At 41.3% G+C, this 20,913-nt stretch overlaps 2 protein-coding genes across 4 annotated transcripts in view; one reads left to right on the top strand and one right to left on the bottom strand.

Moving 5' to 3' along the window:
• SLC18A2 (solute carrier family 18 member A2) overlaps nt 1-9,529 on the top strand; it is a 29,294-nt gene extending 19,765 nt beyond the window's left edge. The window contains exons 11-16 of the mRNA XM_081073700.1: nt 259-337; nt 508-559; nt 1,220-1,283; nt 2,995-3,114; nt 3,258-3,391; nt 9,395-9,529. Coding sequence (XP_080929826.1) covers nt 259-337; nt 508-559; nt 1,220-1,283; nt 2,995-3,114; nt 3,258-3,391; nt 9,395-9,496 — 551 coding nt within the window. The 3' untranslated portion in view covers nt 9,497-9,529. The remainder of the gene's footprint in view (nt 1-258; nt 338-507; nt 560-1,219; nt 1,284-2,994; nt 3,115-3,257; nt 3,392-9,394) is intronic.
• Nucleotides 9,530-12,189: 2,660 nt separating this feature from the next.
• Nucleotides 12,190-20,913, bottom strand: part of PDZD8 (PDZ domain containing 8) — a 64,182-nt gene continuing 55,458 nt past the window's right edge. For all 3 annotated transcript variants that reach the window (XM_081073697.1, XM_081073698.1, XM_081073699.1), the window contains one exon: nt 12,190-17,404. In XM_081073697.1, the coding sequence (XP_080929823.1) occupies nt 15,198-17,404 (2,207 nt within the window). In that variant the 3' untranslated portion in view covers nt 12,190-15,197. The remainder of the gene's footprint in view (nt 17,405-20,913) is intronic.

Raw genomic sequence — 20,913 nt, 5'->3', positions numbered from 1 at the left:
TCACCACCAGGCAGAGATGAAGCAGCTGATAGAGAAATGAATTTCATTTCTGGAGTGTCTCCACAGCTCTGTGTGGACAGATAAACCATGTGGGGTCCAGCCTGGATCCGGCAGGTGCCGGATATTAGCTGCTTGGGTGCAGGCCACAGGGCTTCATTTCATCTACTCTAATCACCATTGTGGTGTCTACAATTATTAGTTTCTCTAACATTTGCCTGATAAGAGTGCTGATACGGTGTCCATTTCATAAATTTACAGGCATTGCTTTCTTGCCAGCCAGTATCTCTTATCTCATTGGAACCAATATTTTTGGGATCCTCGCACACAAAATGGGGAGGTAAGAGGAAATGAAAACAACACTCACTCTGTTATAATAATGCCATTCTTTAAAAAAGTCTCTGTTTGTCCCTTAGCCATTACAAGTGGTTTTGATTTCCACTGAAAATTTGGACTGGGGAAGAAAAAGGAACAGTCATTCATCGATGGTGCTTTTTTGTTTTTTGATAGGTGGCTCTGTGCTCTTCTAGGAATGATAATTGTTGGAATCAGCATTTTATGTGTGAGTAAAAGACGGCATTTAACAAGTAGAGACAGTCTGCAAATGAAACTTTTGCTTTGGGCAAGAATCAGCAAGAAATATTTTATAGCAGTTTGAAGTTTGTTGATACTGAATTCTATTATATCTTACATTGTTCTCTAATTTTTTATCATCGTAAAAATTTTGGACAAGACTCTCCAAGGGATATATTTTCATCTTATGTCAGTTGGAAGTTATTTAGAATGTTTTATTACACAGTTTATATTTCACTCTTTATGCCCCCTCTCATCATCAGAAACATTACAATGTCTTCAACACTTTAGGGTGACTGCCCTGAAACAATAGCAAGATAATTTTCTAGAATAGAACATCTTCTTCCAATGGCCAATATTTACTCCAAACAAGGCCCTTGGGTCCTTTCAGAAATGGAGTGTGCACTAGGCTGATTTTTCACATCTGGTAGTTGACCAGGGGTTCGTGGTGGTCCCAAAATCCATTTCAGCTTCAACTTTTAAGGATTTGGTGGGTCCAGTCCTCCCCAAACCCCATCCTCCTTCCTCCTGTTTCCTTCAGAAGGGAACATGCACACCCGGTTGGAGAAAACCTATTTTTAAGACTTCCCAAGATGATTTAGAGTTGGATATCATGTTATTATAGTGTAACGTTTATTTCCTTTTACAGATTCCTTTTGCAAAAAACATTTATGGACTCATAGCTCCCAACTTCGGAGTTGGTTTTGCAATTGGTAAGTCACAGGAGCCTTGTGCCTAAATTTAAAACTTTGTTTTCCCTACTGCTAAGAGAGAATTCCTGTGAGTTGGGAAGACTGTAGTTACTCAACCTAAAATTTCTAGAAGCTGGAGAGGAGGCTGTGGGCAGCCGAGCTCTATCCAGTAGCTCGACCACAGAAAAATACCTGCTTCCATGTACTAGTCATTCGTTTCCTGAAAACCAGTATTTTTAAAAGCCTGATATTTACAGAAGCAAACTGGTACCCCATTGCTGTACTTGGGCCAACAAGAGAATCCCTCCCTCAGAGCACTTTGTTTGAGCTCAGATCTGTGAACAGACCTTCTCAGATGAGGCTGGAGGAAAAAGGCTCCACGTGTATTTTCTATAAGGTTTGGTACAGAAAAGGTGGACTGAGGTCTTGGTGACCATCTGTGCCGCAGGAATTTTCACGGGCAACAGAACATGTCTTTGTAATGTAAGGACCTATTGCAAATATGTTAGGAAAAATCTTGTTAATATTTTGGATAAATAGTATACGTTTGTTTTTCATGTATAACATACAGATGGATCATGATAAAAGTAAATGCTGAGTCTATCCAAGGGTAAAGGCAGGAATTTAATCTTTGCATGGTACAATAAGAAGGAAAAAAAGAAGGGAGGGAGGGATGGAGGGAGGAAGGGAGGAAAGAAGGAAGGAAAGAAGGGCGGAAGGGCCTTTGCCGACCCCTGGGACCAGGGTACGTTCCTCTGGTGTAGATACATGACCTCTCACCGCACCTTCCTAGCATCAATCACAATTGTAATTCATTTTTCAACTCTTTGCTTAATGTCCAACTCCTATGTTCATTGTGTTTCACCCTGTGTCATATTAGGTGATCAACAAATACTAGTAAAATGAAAGAAATGTCCCTCTTCCTCCTGCCCCTGGTGCTGGTGGACGTGGGGAAATGACCATTTGAGTGCTCATAGATGCTCTCTCATTGTAGCTGGTCATCACCATCCCTGTTGGACAGACAGGAAACCAGTGTTAGAGAGATAAGGCATGACTATGCTCACCCAGCCGGGGATCTGAACCCAGAACTGTCAACGTGCTCTTTCTTTACGCTTCCTGTCCCCAACTAGCCAAGAGACCAGGGATTCTAACACTGGTCCTGGGGGTGGTAGGGTTTTGTTTTGTTTTGCTTTTCCCCACAATGAGCAAACCCCTTTCGATTTCAGGTTCCTGAGTAGGGCCAGATGGTCCATCAGACTCCTTCATGTTCTGGTTCTTTCTGATCCTCCCTCCTAGTGGGAAGCCAAGGGTGCATAGGAGACGGGGTGAGGTATGTGGGTGTGCCCACATGAAGGCAAGGGGCGAATGCCCCAAAAAGAGTGAGTCAGGAACGCACCAACAGGAAACAGGCGAGGGGGCCATGAAGCCAATAACCAGCGGGATCTAAAGAATGCAGGTAAGTCACCAGGGGACTGGCTGCCCTCCACCAGTGGACAAAGTGAGGCAAGGCAGAGAAGAGGCAGATGGTGGCCTGGGTTCCAGTCCCAGCCTCAGCTACCTTCAGTCGGTCCTGAGCGAACGGCGTGCTGGAGAGGGTTGGCCTCAAGAATTGCAGGTAGTGAAGATGAAAGGGCACCAGAGCTGTGAGGTTAGGAGTTGGTCCTGACATGCAGCCTGTTTTGGGTTTCCGTCGGTGTTCTATAGTCTGTGTGTGTTCCCTGACTGTCCACAGGCATGGTGGATTCCTCAATGATGCCCATCATGGGCTACCTTGTCGACCTGCGGCACGTGTCCGTCTACGGGAGTGTGTACGCCATCGCAGACGTGGCGTTTTGTATGGGATATGCTATAGGTAAGGTCGCTGGCTTTCCCAAACAACCTTTGGTTTCAGGGCACAATAGATAATGCCTACTGAAAATGATTTAAGCCTTTGCACTGTTCTGTGTGCAAGACATTTTTACAGAGAACTTGATCTAATTCTCTGTTTCCTGAAAGGTCCTTCCGCTGGTGGGGCTATCGCAAAGGCAATTGGATTTCCGTGGCTCATGACAATTATTGGAATAATTGATATTCTTTTTGCTCCTCTCTGCTTTTTCCTTCGAAGTCCACCTGCCAAGGAAGAAAAAATGGTAAGAAAATTTGAGGATGCATGGAAGTGTTTCTTGATCATTTTAGCGTGGTCTACCGGATAGTTTCTTCATGACTTCGTTCTAAAATACATTTCTACTCCTTTTGGGTAGAACTCGCCAAACATCAGTGGTAAGAGTTCCTTTTCAGTTTATACCACCACACAGGGCAGCAGTTTCTTTTACTGTATCAAGATTATGTTTATAAATTTGAAGAATGAAATTATTTCTGTACGTAGATTAGCAGCCAGTAAGCTCTTTTGTCAACCAGATGGAAACATCGGATAGTTCAATGTATTTTTCTATGGTTCTTGATATTCTTGAACATAATTTTATTCTTGAACATAATTTTTTTTTTTTTGCCTCCTATGCTTACCCTAAGATTAGCCATTTTGGGTGCTGTTTACTTTTCTCCTAAACCCACAGCTTTCAGTAATAGTGTCCTAGTCCTTACTGCGTAAGGTTCTGGAGGTGGTTTTAGTGTAGGTTACAGACCCTTATGAAAAAATACCGTATATGTACCTTTGGGGACACATGACCACGTTTAACCTTGAAATTCATAATTTCATTACCAAAGTCATAGCTATAGGCAAGATAAAGTGTTCCTCTTCTGAACAAGTGCAAGCCTATCAATTCTGAATTTGAATTTTGAAATGCATCCGTCACTTTAACCTTTCTGATAAGTGTTCATACCTGGTGGTGGTGGTGGTGTCGCTGATTTTGTAAACTTCAAATGGTGATAGGTACTCGTCCAACTAAAAGAAGAGTGCCTTGGGTTACAAAAGAATGAGAGAAACAAGGCGAGAGGAGATGGCATTTTTGGTTTATGAGTGGATATGAGGTTCACTTGTGGTGTTTTCCTGGGAGCATAGCAGTTCTTTCTGATGGTTAAACTGAAACTGGTCTTAATGCTTTCGCATTTCTTGAACTGCCCTTTTATGATTTCCCCCAAATAGTGGATTTAAAGACAGAGCAGACCCTAAAGTTAGGTTATATGCAGCCTTTAATTTGGGGGGCATTTGTTGCATTCATTAAGTCATTCAGTATATTTAAAAATATATCCTACACTGTGCCCTTTGTTATATAGGATTTAACTAGATGATTTTGAATTACTCATGACCCACTTGACTCAAAGAAGAGGCGTGGAAGGTGCTGTGGAAATATTCTGATAGCAGCCACCCCTTTCTTCCTGCCTCTTGCTTAGGTGCTTCTCCAGCTCTGAACACCTGTAACTCTTTATTGTACATCTCTTAAGGGACGTATCTGTTTTCCAGCCTGGTTGTTTAAGTTTCCTTTCCATCTTTGTTTGACCCCAGTGGAGCCTTGCCCAAATCAGGGGCAGAAGTCTCAGTGCAACAACTGAAAACGGTCATTCTGTTGCGACCGTATCAGTGCGCTTAAGGCTAATCACTTACAAATGCTTCTGTCACCCAGAAGACTGTTTAAGACTCTGGGGAGACAGCAAAAGGCTAGCATGGGCCCTGGGAGCAGGACTGTCTCTTGGGGAAATGATAGCAGCTGCCTCATAGGGTTGTTGTGGGGATTACATGAATGAACCCCAGCAGAATGCTTAGCCCATGTCTGGCACACAGTAAATGCTTAGTAAATGTGTTATGCTCTTCTTTCTTGCTCTTACTTAACTCTAACTCTGACTTTCTCTGTCAGCCCAGCAGTCCCCCAGAACCCTCCCTTTCTTCCCTCTGTGAGGTGAAAGCTTCCTTCTGCTTTTGCGAGTCAGTTCCCAGACCAACTGAATGGATTTCCCTCGCCATGGCAGCAGACGTTAGTGGCTGTTGTGTTATCAGTTTGTCCGCAGCAGCACGATGGCTTATCTGAGTTATTGGAGGAAATGAGTGAGATCAGAGGATGGGGTGGGGTGGGGTGAGGGGTACGCTGCCCAGCTAGCTGCTGCTCTGTGATCCGCAAAGTGATGGCAAAGGCTGGGAGACTGGCCTCAGTACCGCTTCTCTTTCTACCTTGAAACCAAGTTTTAGTTCATCTAAAAAGAAAAATGCTGAAGGAAGTGGAAGAGACAATCCTGAAAGGCAAAGCAACAACAATTACAGTTCACTGTAAAATGTCAGAATCCTTTATACGTGTCGAGCAAGATGAATCATTAAAAACTGGAGAAAACATGCCATGTCACTGCTCGTGACTGATGCCCGCCGCCCACCGTTGCAGGCGACATTTGAGGGTGGTGGCCGATAGCTGCAGCTTACTCATTGTGCAAGCAGAGCAGGAAGAGACTGATGGCAACCGATAGCACCTAATGATAAGGGGGATTGAGGGCAAGACAGTGGTGTGCCACGGAGGGGAGAGAATTGATTACGGCCCATTGGAGGAAATCCAATACAGACGAGTGTCAGCGTTTGGGACCAGGGTTATCAAATGCAAGGGGATGTGAGAGCCGGAATAAGGCATACAGACCTGAGCAAATAATTCTGTCATCAGGCAGCATCCTGATCATGTGGTGTGTGCACTTAAACTATTTTATATTGAAAGGTCTATTGCTATTTTCACCGATCCCAAGTCATAAACTAGATTGTGAGCTCTTGGAATTTTCTTGCATTTGGTTTACTGGATTTATGGTTTATTTATTTTTTATAATCAGTGTTGAATTCTCAGTACAAGTGGAGAAAAAAAAAAACCCTTAAGTGTTACTCAAGTGTCTCAGCAAGTATAAGAAATAGCAACACTGTCATTTGAGGAAAACTGTGCTCCAATTGTAAGAGAATTAACAGGCAGCTTGGGGTGCTCAGAACACCCAGTTGAGGATAGCTGTGTTCTGCTATGGATTTTTTTTTCAGGGTGAAGAATTATTTTTAAAGATAGGGCATATATCTTATCTCTTACCCTCAAAGTTTCTAATTGTTGCCCCGACAGGAGAATAGGTGGTTTGAGGACTGCAGCTTTGTTGTCTTGGGTGGCTCCGAGCTCTGTGAGGGTCCTTCCAGCTCCGTTTCCTCCAGGCAAGGATGGGGTGGCCAGAAGCGAAGGAGGCTGCATGTTATACCCTAGTTAAGAACGGTGTCCTTGAGCAGGGCACTTCCATGGTGGCTGCAAAACCATCACTGTTTTTATTTTTTTAGATATGGTAGGTAAAACTTTTCCAGTATGCAGGCCGGGTATTTTTCCAAGTCTTGAGGAACTCTTACACTTAATGCTTTTCCCATTTCACTATCCCAGCTTCGTATTTGTGTTCCTTTTACACTGCGTTTGGTTCAACATGTTTTTACCACTCTGCAGATGCTGACTGTCTGATAGGAAAGCAGGCATTTGGCAGGGATTAGGGTTCAACTCTCCGTAACTGGGCTTGTCTGTGCATCCCAACCACCTCCTCCTCTTCATTTTCTCTTCAGGTGAGAGTCAGATACATCTTTCTCCCCATGGCAGTGCACAGAGCGCTGGTTGAAATGACCACGCTGCTCACAGCCGCTCTGGGGGTGTCCCTCATGCACTTGACTTACCCCCTTGACCGTGTCCAGGCCCCTCTTTTCATGGCACTTTTGGAATATTACGTGCCATCTGGTTTATTTAATCACGTATAACTATCTTAAAAAGTAAAACTGTTGCACAATACATTTTTCAAAACAGGTTCAGAAGCCAGTAAGCTAGACTGTTAACAGCCAGAGACAACATTCAAGGAAGACTTTACCTGAAAGGCTGTGTAACAAGTGTAGTTTGGCTGAATTGATACATTCTGACCATTTCAATCTGTGTGATATCAAATGACCGGCCTGATGAACTTCTTCCCTTGCAGTGCAGTTTCTATGCCCAGTGCCAGGTCCTGGGGGTCCTTAAGAAGTCTGTGTATGTGTGCAGTCAGGTCTCATGGTAGATGAACTAAGAGGTGAAGGCGCTTAGGAGTAAGGGAGGCTGACGGCCATCCTTTCCAAGGCCACTTCACTGCCTGTGGGCCGAGGGTCATGGCCCCAGGCCTGACATCCAAGGCCCTGCAGTCTGGCCCCGATCGGGTTTTCCAGTTAATATCCCTCTGTGCCTCCTCATCAGATCTCTGTAGTGACAGGGTGGTTTATTTAGTGTTCCTGTTTTACTTAACGTCCCGTTTGGTAAATTATCCATGCTGTACCCATTCCCTCACTGTGCAAATCCTTTCCATCAGTCAAGGTTCAACTTGAACCCCATCTCTTCCGGACAGCTTCCCCTGAGCATTTAACCACAGTGAGCCCCGTGGAGCCTGTCATTCCTCGTGCAGGGAGGTGACCAAGTCGCTGGCATGGGACCTCAGGAGCACTGACAAATGTACCTAGTAGGTGCCCACTAAGCTGACGTCAGCCAGCCGTGACTCCTATAGCCCCAGATACTGCCATGTAACTAGGGCAGCGTTTCTCACAGCATGTTGACCACCCCTCTCACGTGAGCGTAGGGACCTGGAATTTTATCTTTAACCTGCCCTCCCTCAAGTGATTCTTGGGCACATTTCTTTGAGGATCATTAATCTAGGGAGATGAGACCCCGAGCTCTTTGGGGGTGAAGCCTTTTGTGTAACAAGGACACATCCACACGGGGACAGCGGTCCTCGTATACGGAGTCTGTTGCATCAATTACTTAGTTTTAGAAATTGAGCTCTTTATTAAATATATGTATCAATTCACTGGGAAAGAAGCCTAATAAAAAAAGGAGTTGGATTTGCAGCTGACAGCCTAACTGACAGGGTCAAGGAAGTCCTTATCTTAATGCGTCACACAGGCAGGATCATGATAGAATTTCTTGGGAAATGGTAAGTGGGTTAAACACTGAGTGAAGTCCTAGCAGCTTATCAAATCGGTGGGATAAGAACTGGGAGTAGCCAGCAAACACCAGGAAAGGCTGCATTAGGCCAGGGCAAATTCAATTTTAATCCACATAAATGTTTCCATTTAGATTTTCAGGTTGTACAAACAGGTACTGGGGGAATCGTTCATATGGCAGAAAACTCCAGAAGACATCACCTGATGAGAGAATTCCTTTTAGTTGTATCCAGTGTCCCACTGTCGTCCTTGGCAGACTGTGCCATGGGGTGCTGCCCAAGAGCTGACTGCGGGATGGCCACCTGGCCTTACCTGTGCCCCATTCTAGCCGTACATCCCTTGGTCAAGTTCTTTAACCTCTGTGCCTACACGAGGGTTATCAGCTGACTCCACAGGGTGACTGTTGAGGTCTCGCAATGGAAATGCTTAGCATGATCGACCTCAGCTGTTATCCGACTTCGTGCTTCGTGTGTACACTTACAGGAAGAGTCGTGACTCAAGGCTGATCCACTGTTGTTTAATTTTCAGTAACACTATGGGAGTGCACAAGATTTTTATGTCCACCAGAGGAATATATTGTTTTATTTTTTAAATCATACATTTGAACAAGAGGAGGGATGCCGGGAATTGGGGAAAGATGCTCTGGAAGGGCCATTTATGACGATAAGGGCCCTGCGATGGGAGTCTATAGAGAAATTTACGGGGTTATGGCAATGGTCTCAAAATATTGGAAGGGCAGTTTGTAAAGTGGCTGGAGTCAGAACCGGACCCACAAACGGAAACAATGGAGATAGGTTCTAGTCCAGCCTCAGGTACGTCTCGAACATGAGAGCTCGCCTCATGAAGGAGAGCACGTCCTTACTAAGATGGCACCACAGGGAAGTTGCATTGGGTGACCTCCAAGAACCGCTCTCCTCAATTCCAAGATTCTAAGTATAGCTCTTCATAAACCTAACCTGTATATCCCTTTCTTCATAGCTTATGGGCTCCCTGGAATCAACTTAGGGCCCCTGGCCAAGTATGAAAATACTGTGAAGACTGCTTCTGCCATGTTCTATTGCCTGAAATTTTCACTGAGTGAGGAACTCCAGGTTTTCTGGGCCAGGCACCTGGCAATTGCACCATATGACTGGTTAATAGTGGGCAGTACTATACATATAGCTTTCCAACTAGTAATCCTTAAAAACAGTAGGTTAAAACCATCTTATCTTTATGAAACAGAAAGGTAATATGTCTGTACTTTGCTCTTTTTTAGGCTATTCTCATGGATCACAACTGCCCTATTAAAACAAAAATGTACACTCAGAATAATGTCCAGTCATATCCGCTAGGTGATGAAGAATCTGAAAGTGATTGAGACCCTCAAAAGTCATCCAAGCATTTAATTGTATAAAAGTGTTTCCAGTGAAATGACTCATCCAGAACTGTCGTAGTCATACCGTTCATCCCTGAGGAAAGAGTAAAACAACCAAAGGTTATCATTTCTTTTCCATGGTTAATGATAGATTGCCAACAGCCTTATAAAGAAAAAGCAGCTTTTCTAGGGGTTTGTATAAAGTGTTGAAAACTTTATTTTATGTATTTGATTTTATTAAATATACAATATATTTTGACGAAACAGATATAGTGTAAATCTATAAATATTTGAATCCAAATCAAATAATTTTTTAACTTACATTCACGAACACTTGGGCAAAAAAAATCTTATATTTTTTCTGAATATTGGTAATGAGTGTTAACTGAAGCACACATTATCTCTGAGACACTTCCAACAATACGTTAACTAGAAGGAAGTCTGAAAAACAGAATCAAGTAAGACAGCATGTGTTATGTTGTGACACTGAGTGTTGAGTTACTCGGCTTGTAATTATTATCAGTATATTTGAGTTAAAAGCTAGCTATCTCAAATGCAGAGGACAAGAACTTGAGTCAGTTATCTTTCGGATTCATCCATAACTCTTCGCTGGCATTCATTATCTGTATGTAATCACCTATCTGGAAACAGATGGTTGTAAATTATTTACATGTCATGTGGTTGGCAGCAAACATTAAAGCCAAAAAGGGGAAAACAGTAGTATGTTCTGAAAGCCAAGAATAACACCCAGGTGTACAGTTATGAACAATACTTGTCGTACTGGATGAAAGAAAATTGAGGGTAGATGTACCTTAAACTATCAAGGTTGTTTAAGTATGGTAGGATGTATCAAAATCTAATTCACCTGTTAGAATTTAGAAGGCTAATAACTGCGATAACATGAAAAAAAATCAGACTATAATATCTTTGACCTGTTTGGAGGTCATCCACGTGTTTTCTAGGGATTAATTTTGAGTTGTCTGAAACTATTATTTTCTAGACTTCTGAAAGTTGTTCACATGAATGTGAAAATAAATTTTAAATGAAGATGAAGAATAAAATTGCCTTGAATCACGTTAGGAAAACAGGTTAAAACAATAGGGTAGTCAGGACACGCCCCCTTTCACAGGCAGAAAAACCCAAACATCTAAAAACGTTTCACTGTATCATTTCGTGCTGTGTAATAGTTTTTCTAAGCATGACGTTGATGTGCCTTTTCAATGTAATAACAGCAAATAGTGTGTTAGTGAACATTGTCAGTTTACATCAGGTTTTGTGTGAGATATGACTGGAGTGTGAAGATAGCCAGACATGGCTCAAATAATACTTGTTAATTCTGTAGTTCTGTAATTGTACACAAAAAATGACCAAATGTCAGTTCTTTAAGCTAAAATTGTGGTTCTGTTAACTTGGACAAAAAAAAGCAAATTTCAAAAAAGCAAAGAACTTTAGAATGAGGATTCTTCAACCATTTATTTAAATTCTCTAGGAAAGTTAGCTAATACTTCATTTCCATTTGCTTTATGAAGCCTTTCTGTGGGGCTTTGAATGAATGACCTGAAGTCTGGTTGTCAAGTGAGTGTTGGAACAAGCTTCCTACTTACGTATTTGCATTCGGCAACTTACCCAAGTCTGCTGCTACAGTGGAAAAGGGCCCCGGAGGCGCTGTGCTAGGGCTGGAAGGCAGGTGGTTCTCTACGTCCACACGGGAGGGCTTAGAAAAGGGAGGGCTTAGAAAAAAACGTGCTACAAATCTACTCTCTTAGAGCGTCTGTGGTTCTTCCTGCCCCCAATACCATACAATTTATCCCCATTTTATTTTTGCCTTGAAGGCTTCCGTCAAGAATGACTGGCAAAGAGGCAGGCCTGCTACTGATTCCTAGAGAAAACAAAAGATATGTTGAGTGTTTCAGACTGCTTTGGGAGCAAAAGATATCAGTTGTATCTGAACGGGGAAAAAAAATTGTAAGGTCTTCTATATGACTATTCTGGGGTTAGCAAGACTGAAAAGTTATTATTTTTAATGTATGTCAGAACAAAGAATATATATCTCTCTGAACATTTCTCTTTTGAGCAGAGGTGGTTTTGATGTTTATACCTGGCATACAGATACAGAAACCTTAATGAGGTAGCAATGACTACTCACTTCCTCCTTTTGACTGCTAAGTGGATTTGTGTAAATCGTTTTAGCTAGTTTACTTAATAAATCTTCTGAACATTACTCTGCCTGTTTGTATTCCTTTATGAACTAGACATTATTGTTGGAATCAAATACATAAGAAGGTATTGTTTTGAGTGTGGATATTTAATTAAAAACTATTCTTCTCTGCTTGCAGGCATCAGGTAAAATCCACTCCAGGTTAGTTTAAACCATACATTTTGGCTTTGAAAAGTGTTTTAAATTGAACTATGTAACTATGTCGTCAATGTGGAAAAATTCAGTAAGTTATTCTTGCATCTCTAAAGTCGTATTATTTTTCCTGATTGCTGTGAATATATCTGATGAAAATAACTATGCAGCCATTTGACACAGTGCGCCCCTGGAAGTTCATAAAACTTACGGTGTGTATGTGTGCACCTTACTGATGAGAGTCCGGTTTTTAATCAGATCTTAAAGGGGATCCATGGCTTAAAAAGGATGAGGGGAGGTTTTAAAAAGAAAACTATTACCTCAATTCAGAAATAAAGACAATATATTTTTACATTAACATGAATTTATTTACTTTTAGGGGTCTTGAGATTTTATCTTAATATTAGTAAGAGCCAAATATTTTCAAATTGCCTTTAAAAAATTCAGATATACTTAAATTTAGAACTTGATAGTAGTACCCTCAAATTTTTAGCTTGTTTTCTTTTTCCAAAATCACAAATGGCCACACAGTATTCAACTAGTCCTGATATTGAATATAAGGCTTGACATTAAAAAATGTAGCATATTAACTGTGATTCCAAAAAATGCTAAAATGTTGCTCAGCTTGACTGTCTAACCCAACCATTAAATACCAACCAATGTAAAAATAACTTTAAATAGTCTGTTTAGTAATAGCAGCAGCAAATCCATAGATCTGGCATTTCAAAGCTTAAACAACAGTAAAATTAAAATTGAACGCTTTTAGGCAATTTTCAAAATAGCAATTTGTTTAGCAAAAATGGACTTTAGCTGCACGGCCAATTATATGAGGCAATAATCCCACAGATATGCAGCAGTCACCTTTTTCAGATGTTATCAAATGAAGATATTCTTGTTTCCTGTGGTAGTTTTTATTTATTTTTTAGCTATTGATAACAGAGCATGGCAGCAAGATTACATCAGGAATGTAATATAATACAACTGTTTTCATTGAAGCCTTAGACCTTACTATCCCCCTAGGCTATTTGGACTGTTTCCCCCCCACTGCACTAAAGTACAACTGCGATGCCTCTACTGCTTCTCCCAATATATATAAAAATATTGCACTACATTAAAGGTACATTTTACAAATATAATTAGCAGCATTACTGAGCTTCCCGTAACTGTGGTTCTACAGAGTTAAATACTTTTAAAACATGAGTAGATTTTTATGAAACCAAAGTTTTGCATTATTTCTACAGCTCTTTCCAAAGCATGTTTCAGCAGCATGCCTGGATGTCACTAACACTCCCGTGCTGTGGTCCGTAACCACCAGCCACTTAGACACTCCACCTTCCAGGTTATCAATGGTAAGTTCCTTTTTATAGTAAGATGAAAGTTGGTTATTACATTGGGCAGATTGTTTCAAGCATACGTTACAGAACATTTTAGCTTTCAGAGAATTTTGTGTATAGAGATTTCTACAGCAGTGTTCTCTTAAAATGCAAGCATGCTTAAATAAACAAAAAAGGGGGTATACCCAGATATATTTTTGTTATAAACTTGGCCAAGAAAGTATTTAGTTTCCTAATGTTTCACTTAATAGTAGAAATGAGAATTAGCTATTGATTTTAAAAGTGGAATAACTTTTCTACCCTCAAAAATGTTATCACCCATGTAAGTCATACCTTTTATTTGCATGGCTTTTTACTGTTCAGAGAACTTTTGTGGTTATGCTATTGTTTCCCTCACAACAATCCTGTGAGGCAGTTCGAGTGAATCTTGTTTATTCCTACTTTAGAGCTGGGGAGACGGTGGCATGGAGCCCTTTGGTCGCTTGCCTGTGGTGATCCAGTTCATTCATGGCCAATGGAAGAGCTTGAACTTAAAACTCTTAATGGCATCCAAGGCTATAGACGAGGGCCCAGACCCTGACTGTGCCTATGCCTTTGCCTACCAGCCACCAAGCTGTCCCATCTAGTTTTACATTCATGTCAGTTTCACTATACGTCAATTATAGTAGTTACCTACGAAAGGGAAAAACATATACATATCTATTTTATAGGCATATGAAAGGCCAAAACTTTCACGGTATACCAACAGAGGTCCAGCTTACACAGTGTCCCTCAGTCACATGTTACTGGGGTCCACACGACAGGCCAAGTATCAGAGTACATCTTCATTTTCAGAGAACTGGTCCCAATTCCTATGTATCTATACTGTCTGCTTTTATTATTTGATTTTCTTTTGTTTTTAATGAATTAAGATAGTCTGAACTACAGAAGCATCATCATTCCTATAAGCCTGTAGGATGTCAGACAAAGCAATTCATCTATTTTGCATGATTCCTCTTCTTCCTAACATTCTCCTGCATGAAAATGTTTCTAAAACCAAACGGCCAAAACCACTTATCAACACGGTCATTTTAAGAACAGTCCTCTGAAACTTTAAATATCCTTGTACATGCTTTATTTCCTATGGGAGAATGCAGCTGAAAAATAATCATAAATGTTTAGAATTTCCATTTGAAAGGAAAGCAACATTTTGAAAGATTATACACCTACTGGTTCCTGGTTTTTAGTAATCTCATTATCCTCTGTACAAAATTCTTTACCAACTGCATTCTGTATTTATTCCTTATTACATTGTTTTTCAATGCAAGCTCTTCAGATTAATCACTATATTCTCCCTATACTTCAACTGCATAAAAACTTTAGAAAAAAATTCACAGAAGCTTAGAAAGCAAGCAATATATGTAAAATTAATTTTTTTACTAAATCAGCGTAACTGACTAAAGCTGTAGTATCTGCTTTCACGTTACATTTGGCAAAAACAAAAAAGCACCCCCGAGAATCCCCAAATCATAAAAATCTCAGGTAAATAGAGACGACAAACTTCATAATTCAAAGTAAGATTCAAAACCTGTTCCCTCAGTGATTGCTGCTGTCAATTCAATTCAGGCACGCAGCAAATTTGTTATAACCGTGATAAAAACAAAAATATTACAAGAATCTGGAGAATATCCTGTTTAACACACTAATTCAAAAACTCAGAGGAAGGAAAACAGCACAAGACATCACATACATAAACATGAAAAGTTAGCTTACATAATTCCATAATTAGAAAACATTAAAAATAAATTAGTAAAAATAAATTCCCAGTATAAACCCAAAAAGCATAGCTATAAATGCAATCTGAACCAATTTAGTGAGCTGGTCATGTTTTTCCGGAAAACCACCTTTTCATTCTTGCTCTTACACAAGCCAATAACTGTGGAGAAGCAGGCCAAAGTGCATTATAAGAGGGTTTAAACGTGGTTGTATCTGTGGTACTTTAGGTGCAGCTTTTCCCCAACACTTGAAAGTTTAAAGACTGTTACACAGACTCAGATGGGCCAAATAAATCATCTGATATGCTGCTGAATGGCTGAGAATCTATTAGTTGTGTTATTTCATTGTCAAAGTCTTCTTCTGTATCATCTGTGTACTTGCTTATTTTTTTGGAGTGCTGGTCTAAAGACAGACTTTCTAAAGATTCGATGTCTTCAATGCCTGCTCTGTAGTGGATCATAAGAAGCGTCAGAGCTTGTAGTCTTTCACCTGATTTAGCCAAAGCTGCAGAAAGAAGTGATTTTTTCCTTGTATCAGTTGTCTCTTTTTCTTCTCTAACAAGGGTATTGTTATGTTCCAACTCCTGATCAATTTCATTCTGTAGTTTATCCAGCATGAATTCTAGTTTCTGGATCCTTTCCTCCGTGGGTAAACCCCTGTACAGGTCACGACCAATTTCTTTAACTGCAATGAAGACGCTGTCATCCAGCCCACCCTCCTTTCTCACTAACTTTATTCCTGCGTTGTTCCCCCGTTTCGAAGGGCTGTTTGGACCACAGACCTCGGTATCACTGCCTTCGTTGTCTGATGTGTTGGGTGTGTGTTTTGGTGAGGGTTCTACTAAATCAGTTCCTGGTTCAGAAAGGCGAGTTTTAGAGACTTGACGCAAATTTAACAAACGAGAGCTAGTATTGATAATATGTCGTGTCAAGCCTGTTGTTTTATTGACAGACTTGCTAGTTTCCACATCAGCGCGAGGAGGCAGGCCTAAGAGGGTGTCTTGTCCTTCCAGCCTGAGGTTTTTCAGGGTCCGGTCCATCCGCCTATCAGTTGTTCCACAAAGAGGAGTCTCGGCTAGACACTTTTCCTGACATTTTTTATGGCAAACATAAGCACAGAACATACACTGGGAGGCGGCCTTAGTCCAGACTTTTTTCTTGCAGTAATCACACCAAGTTGGGTTCTGGAACTGAGTATCCTGGAAACTGTGTTTATTTTCGGTCAAACCCATCTGTCCAACGCAGTGCTCTTCTTTCGCTAAGGCAGAAACCTCCTCAACCAAATGAAGTTCTTTTTCTTTCTCCAAGTTGGGAACTACATGGTGGTCCGATTCTCCTTCTTTCAAATATTTGAAGTGAATAGTAATGTCCCCAAAGCAGAATTTGTCATTGAATCCCTTTTGCATACTCAGATTGCGCAGTGCGGTTCTCGTGACCATGGCTTTAGGTGTTGGGGCTTCCAGTCTGAACTTGGAGAGGTACTCCATGTTTGATGTAGCCAGGCATCCTAAAGCCACCTCTTCGAGTTTTAAGCTCACATGCCCCAAACAGATGAGTCCCCCTAACTTGAAAGGATCCCTGCACCACAATGCAATGTTTAAGTATCTGTGGCAGGCTTCTATGTCAAAGAAACAGGTCGCTCTGGTTCTTGTCCATTTTCCAAGCTTATTACGGTAAGGGATTTCTGAGGATTCCCACGTCTGAGGGTCATCCGAACTGTCCTTAGAGGGGCAGGAACTTTCGGAAGTCAAGTCTTTCGCCACCTCTTGCTTTGCTAAAAACTGCTTAGAGGCGGCTATATCTTCTACGTGATCCACACTTTTTGCCTGCTTTTCAGCAGTTTTATCTGCGAGGGGAGGAGGCAGCACCTTTTCTGGCTTTTCAACAAGAACATCTGGTTCTGCCTGATTTGGGGCATCAGCAGAAGGCAAAGGAACTTTCAGTTGCGGTCGCGGTGGCACAGGTGGTTTGAAAGTGGGTCCTTGGGTGGGTTTTGACACTTGTGCTGGGTCTGTTAGCTCAGGTTTTAGGGCTAAGGGTTTAGTTCCTTCTTTGGATGGAAGTTTTGGGGGGGGTGGGTGACTTCCTGCAACGAGTTTCCGGTTTAAAACTGGTGATACGGTTCCAAGGGGCCTACCAGAAAGCGCTTGGGACTGTGGGGAGCGCTTGGGACTGTGACTGGCTGACTGCGCCTCGTCTCGGAACTCAGGCTGTGCTCGGACATCACTGGCCAGGTCTTCAAACTCCGAATCCAGGTCTCTGTTCTCGGCATCTGCTGCCAAGCTAGCTGTTTCCTCTTCATAATTTGGTTGGCAGGAGCCTGACAGGAAGTGTTCCTCCAGCTGCCCCAGGTTATCGTGCAGCACTGCACCCTGGTGACCCTGGCCGACCGGCCTTTCGTAATACACCAGGACGCGGTCGCCAGCCTGCTTGATCAGCTTCAACACCTGCAGCGTAGATGTGATTTTCACACCTGATTTAAGATTTTGAAAAGGGAAAACATGAATTACTGCAATAAACATTACTTCAATTGCTAAATATAATTGCCATTAATAAATGATAATTTAACACATAAAAAAACAATAGGGAAATCTCCAAAATATATTATTGGCTTTTGGATGCATCAGTGTACTGAATTTCAAACCTGGAATGTGGTGTCCTGGAAATGTTTACCTTTAAACCAAATGATGACATGAAAATTCTTAGATGTGAGACATGCTGCTAACTCCTAATGGCTTCCCATTCCTTTCTAGGTTTAAATGACATTATTTCTCAGTTTAAGTGAGCAGAGTGAGAGTTATTGAAGAGGATTAATGGTTAAAACAGACTTAGAATAATGGGAAACTGATTCTACTGAAGGAAATCCCAAAATATTCCAGGGATTACAAGCTATGTGGTCGGTCAGTGATTCAAGTCAAGAGACTGACACTTGAAAGAAACTTTTTTTTTTAGCTGTTATCTATCAAACTAATCCTTTTCTGGGCCAGAAAGAATAAGGAAGGTATAAGTTGCTTTAAAGTTAAACAAGTTAGTTACTGTCTGCATCTATATTTATAATACCTTAAGTTTTCATTTTATATTTTCTGATAGGCACTACATTAACATAGTTCAAAATTTGAAAGGTAATTGAAAGGTACAGAAAGATGTACACTGAAAAAAATCTCCCTTCCACCTCCATCTCCTAGCCATACTGTCCCTTCCCTGAGGAAATCAAAGCTAGTAGCTTCTGGTACATTCTTCTAGAGAGCTTCTAGGTGTACCATTTAGAGGCTCTAATTGTTTCCTGCCCTCTCTCTACTCTCTCCAAAACAGTACTTACCCAAGCTATCCCTTTCTGTAGGACTTAAGAGAGAAGTGAGAAGGGGGTCTTTGCTTTCCAAAGGTCTTAGGGCCTTCCTAAATAAATCAAAATAACATCAGCCCCATCTAATAACCCGAGAGTTCTTCAACCTATATCTTCTCCCACTTTGGCTGCCCAGATAAGACCACGCTTTAGACCTGGCTCATCACTTGGAACTGTCCACAGCAAAAATATCTCACTTGGAAATTAATCTCTGATCACAGTCTCCTATTTTCTACTTCTTAAACAATCCTGTCTGCTAACTGAATCTGTTTTGAGGAAATGTCCGTATCTAATCATTCCTTCTTGGCTCTCATGATCCAGCCGGTTTCCTGATACCATTTGCTTTTCTCCCTGACATCAGTGTCAAGATTTCAGTGATATCTACACCAAGATTTTTGGGTCTTCTGCTCTAACCCTTTTCTCTTCTGCCTACCTGTCTTTCTGATGCCCAGCTTGGTTAACTCCTCCGTCTCCCTTCTCCTGAGCTTGACTCCTGACCCAGCACAAGTCATGCTACCCATCTTCAGCAAGGCGCTCAGTGCTGCATTAGCCTTCTTTTGATTGGTCTCTAAACTAAGTCTCTGAAACACCAGCTTCAAACCTTGCCTATTCCCCGGAAGCCCACACTTCCCATGCTCTTCTAATCTGTAGATAGCATCAACTTATTTACTGAAAAGATCTATAAGAAGCCACCTTTTCTCCCTGCCAATCACTTTTGGTATTAACCTATCTCAGAGGAGGAAGTATCCTAGCCCCTCTCCCTATCTCCTTTGGCACTTTGCTCCGTCATTTATCCTTACTCTTATTTTTATTTACTTCCTGTTTCTGCTTTAAAACATTCCTTTCCCTTGGTTTTCATGACACTGTACTAATTTAGTTCTGGATCATCTCCTCTACTATCTTTTTCTCCACCTCTACCTGCCCCTTGTATACAAACGTTCCCATGGTTTTCTGTCATTCGTTTTCTCTGCCTTTTTGCTCCCCCTGGATTTCATCCATTTCAGTAGTTTCAACTATCAACTTTTCCTTTGGTGTCCCCTCTGTCCTACATCCTCAACTCCTCCTGGGCATCGCCACCTGGGTATTTCCGTGTAGTGAAGACCCCTCTAACCCTCTCATCCTCCTGTCCTCACTACGATGTCCGTCAGCTTGCCACCCTTCCAGTTAACCTGATTGAAACCCTGGGATAGCCGACTCCCGAGACCCATTCAGCTGTCAGTTCTGTCGAGGCTCCAGCCCACTGTCATCTCCTGTTCCCATCCTTCTGATCATGGGCCTCAGCTCTTCACCGTGATCCCTCATCACACCTTCCCTATTGTAATCACCGAACATACTGCTCCCCAATTTTCCTAAAGCTTCAGCTCAAAACCTTTAGCCTATATACTTATCACACGGAAATCCAGAGCTTTCTAATATGGCTCTAAACCATTCACCCGGCCTTAATTTATACTGCTTCCCTCTAACCACATTATGTTCCAGCAAAATTATAGTTTCACATATGCGTAAATAAAAAAGAAGTCCACCTAATGACCTGTAGTAGGCAAAAACTGCAAGTCAGTCTAAACCCGTTCTTTGTGACTCAGCACGACACTTGCCCTCATCTCATCCTTCCCCAACCACCAGGAGCTTTGGGGAGATGGCCACTGTGCCTCTCGGGACACATCAACTAAAGGGGGATTCCTTTGCTTTTGGAATATTTAAAATATTTGCGAAAGTCGAGGAAATGGTAAAATGAACATCACTGAGTTTCAAATATAACAAACATTTCGTCAATCTTATTTCTAAATATACCAATCCCATGACTAAATATTTAAAGAATTGAATATTCATACAAACAAATTACAGCTACAGAAAAAGAATGTGTATCACACCTGCCCCTTATATCAATAAACGTTATTTTTTATGAATGTTAGAAATGAAGGGATGACTTTTGCTTTTTCACTCTGTGTACATTTATATTGCTTGGATGTACTTATTTTGATAATATTTATTTCTTGTGTAATTAAAAACAAAACCCTTTTAAAAAAGGACATAAAAAAGAAAAAAAATTTAACTTTATCATGTAGGTAAAACCAAAAAAGGGTATGTGTGGATATAAAAAAATTTATGCTGAATTGTGGTTTTTAGCTGAGGGAGAGTCATTGTTACGTTTATATTAAACAAGTATGTAGCAGATGAGGTTTAGCTTATGGCTTTCCTATCCTAAGTGTCTATGGACCAGAGCACCATCTGGGAGCCTGGTGGAACCAGACTATTGGGCCTCACTCCAGGTCTACCGAATCAGAACTCACATTTTAACACCATGTCGGGTGATTGGAATACACAATAAAGTTTGAGAAGTGCTATTTATGACATGATCAGAGGGACTTCTGGGTGTGTAACTAAATAATTTTCATTTTATTGTCATGATGGATTTGGAACAAAGGCAGTTTTTTTGACATATAACCAAGGATAACTGCTTCTTGATTTAGGAGCTGGTTTATCTTGTTATTGTCTTAGCTGTGACAGAATATACCACTTTGCCTTTAAAAGCTCAACTATGACCAAGCATGTATTCAAGAAATCCCTTAAGTCTAGAATGGGTGGGACAGGTACTACCAAGGTCTGAAAAGGTTGGGACTTTTTCTCACAGTGAGTCC

The sequence above is a fragment of the Rhinolophus hipposideros genome, assembly GCF_964194185.1.
Source record: "Rhinolophus hipposideros genome assembly, chromosome: 15".
In the NCBI taxonomy this organism is placed as follows: Eukaryota; Metazoa; Chordata; class Mammalia; order Chiroptera; family Rhinolophidae; genus Rhinolophus; species Rhinolophus hipposideros.
Note: the sequence above shows the minus strand (reverse complement) of the source record. Positions and strands in the feature narration are given on the sequence as shown.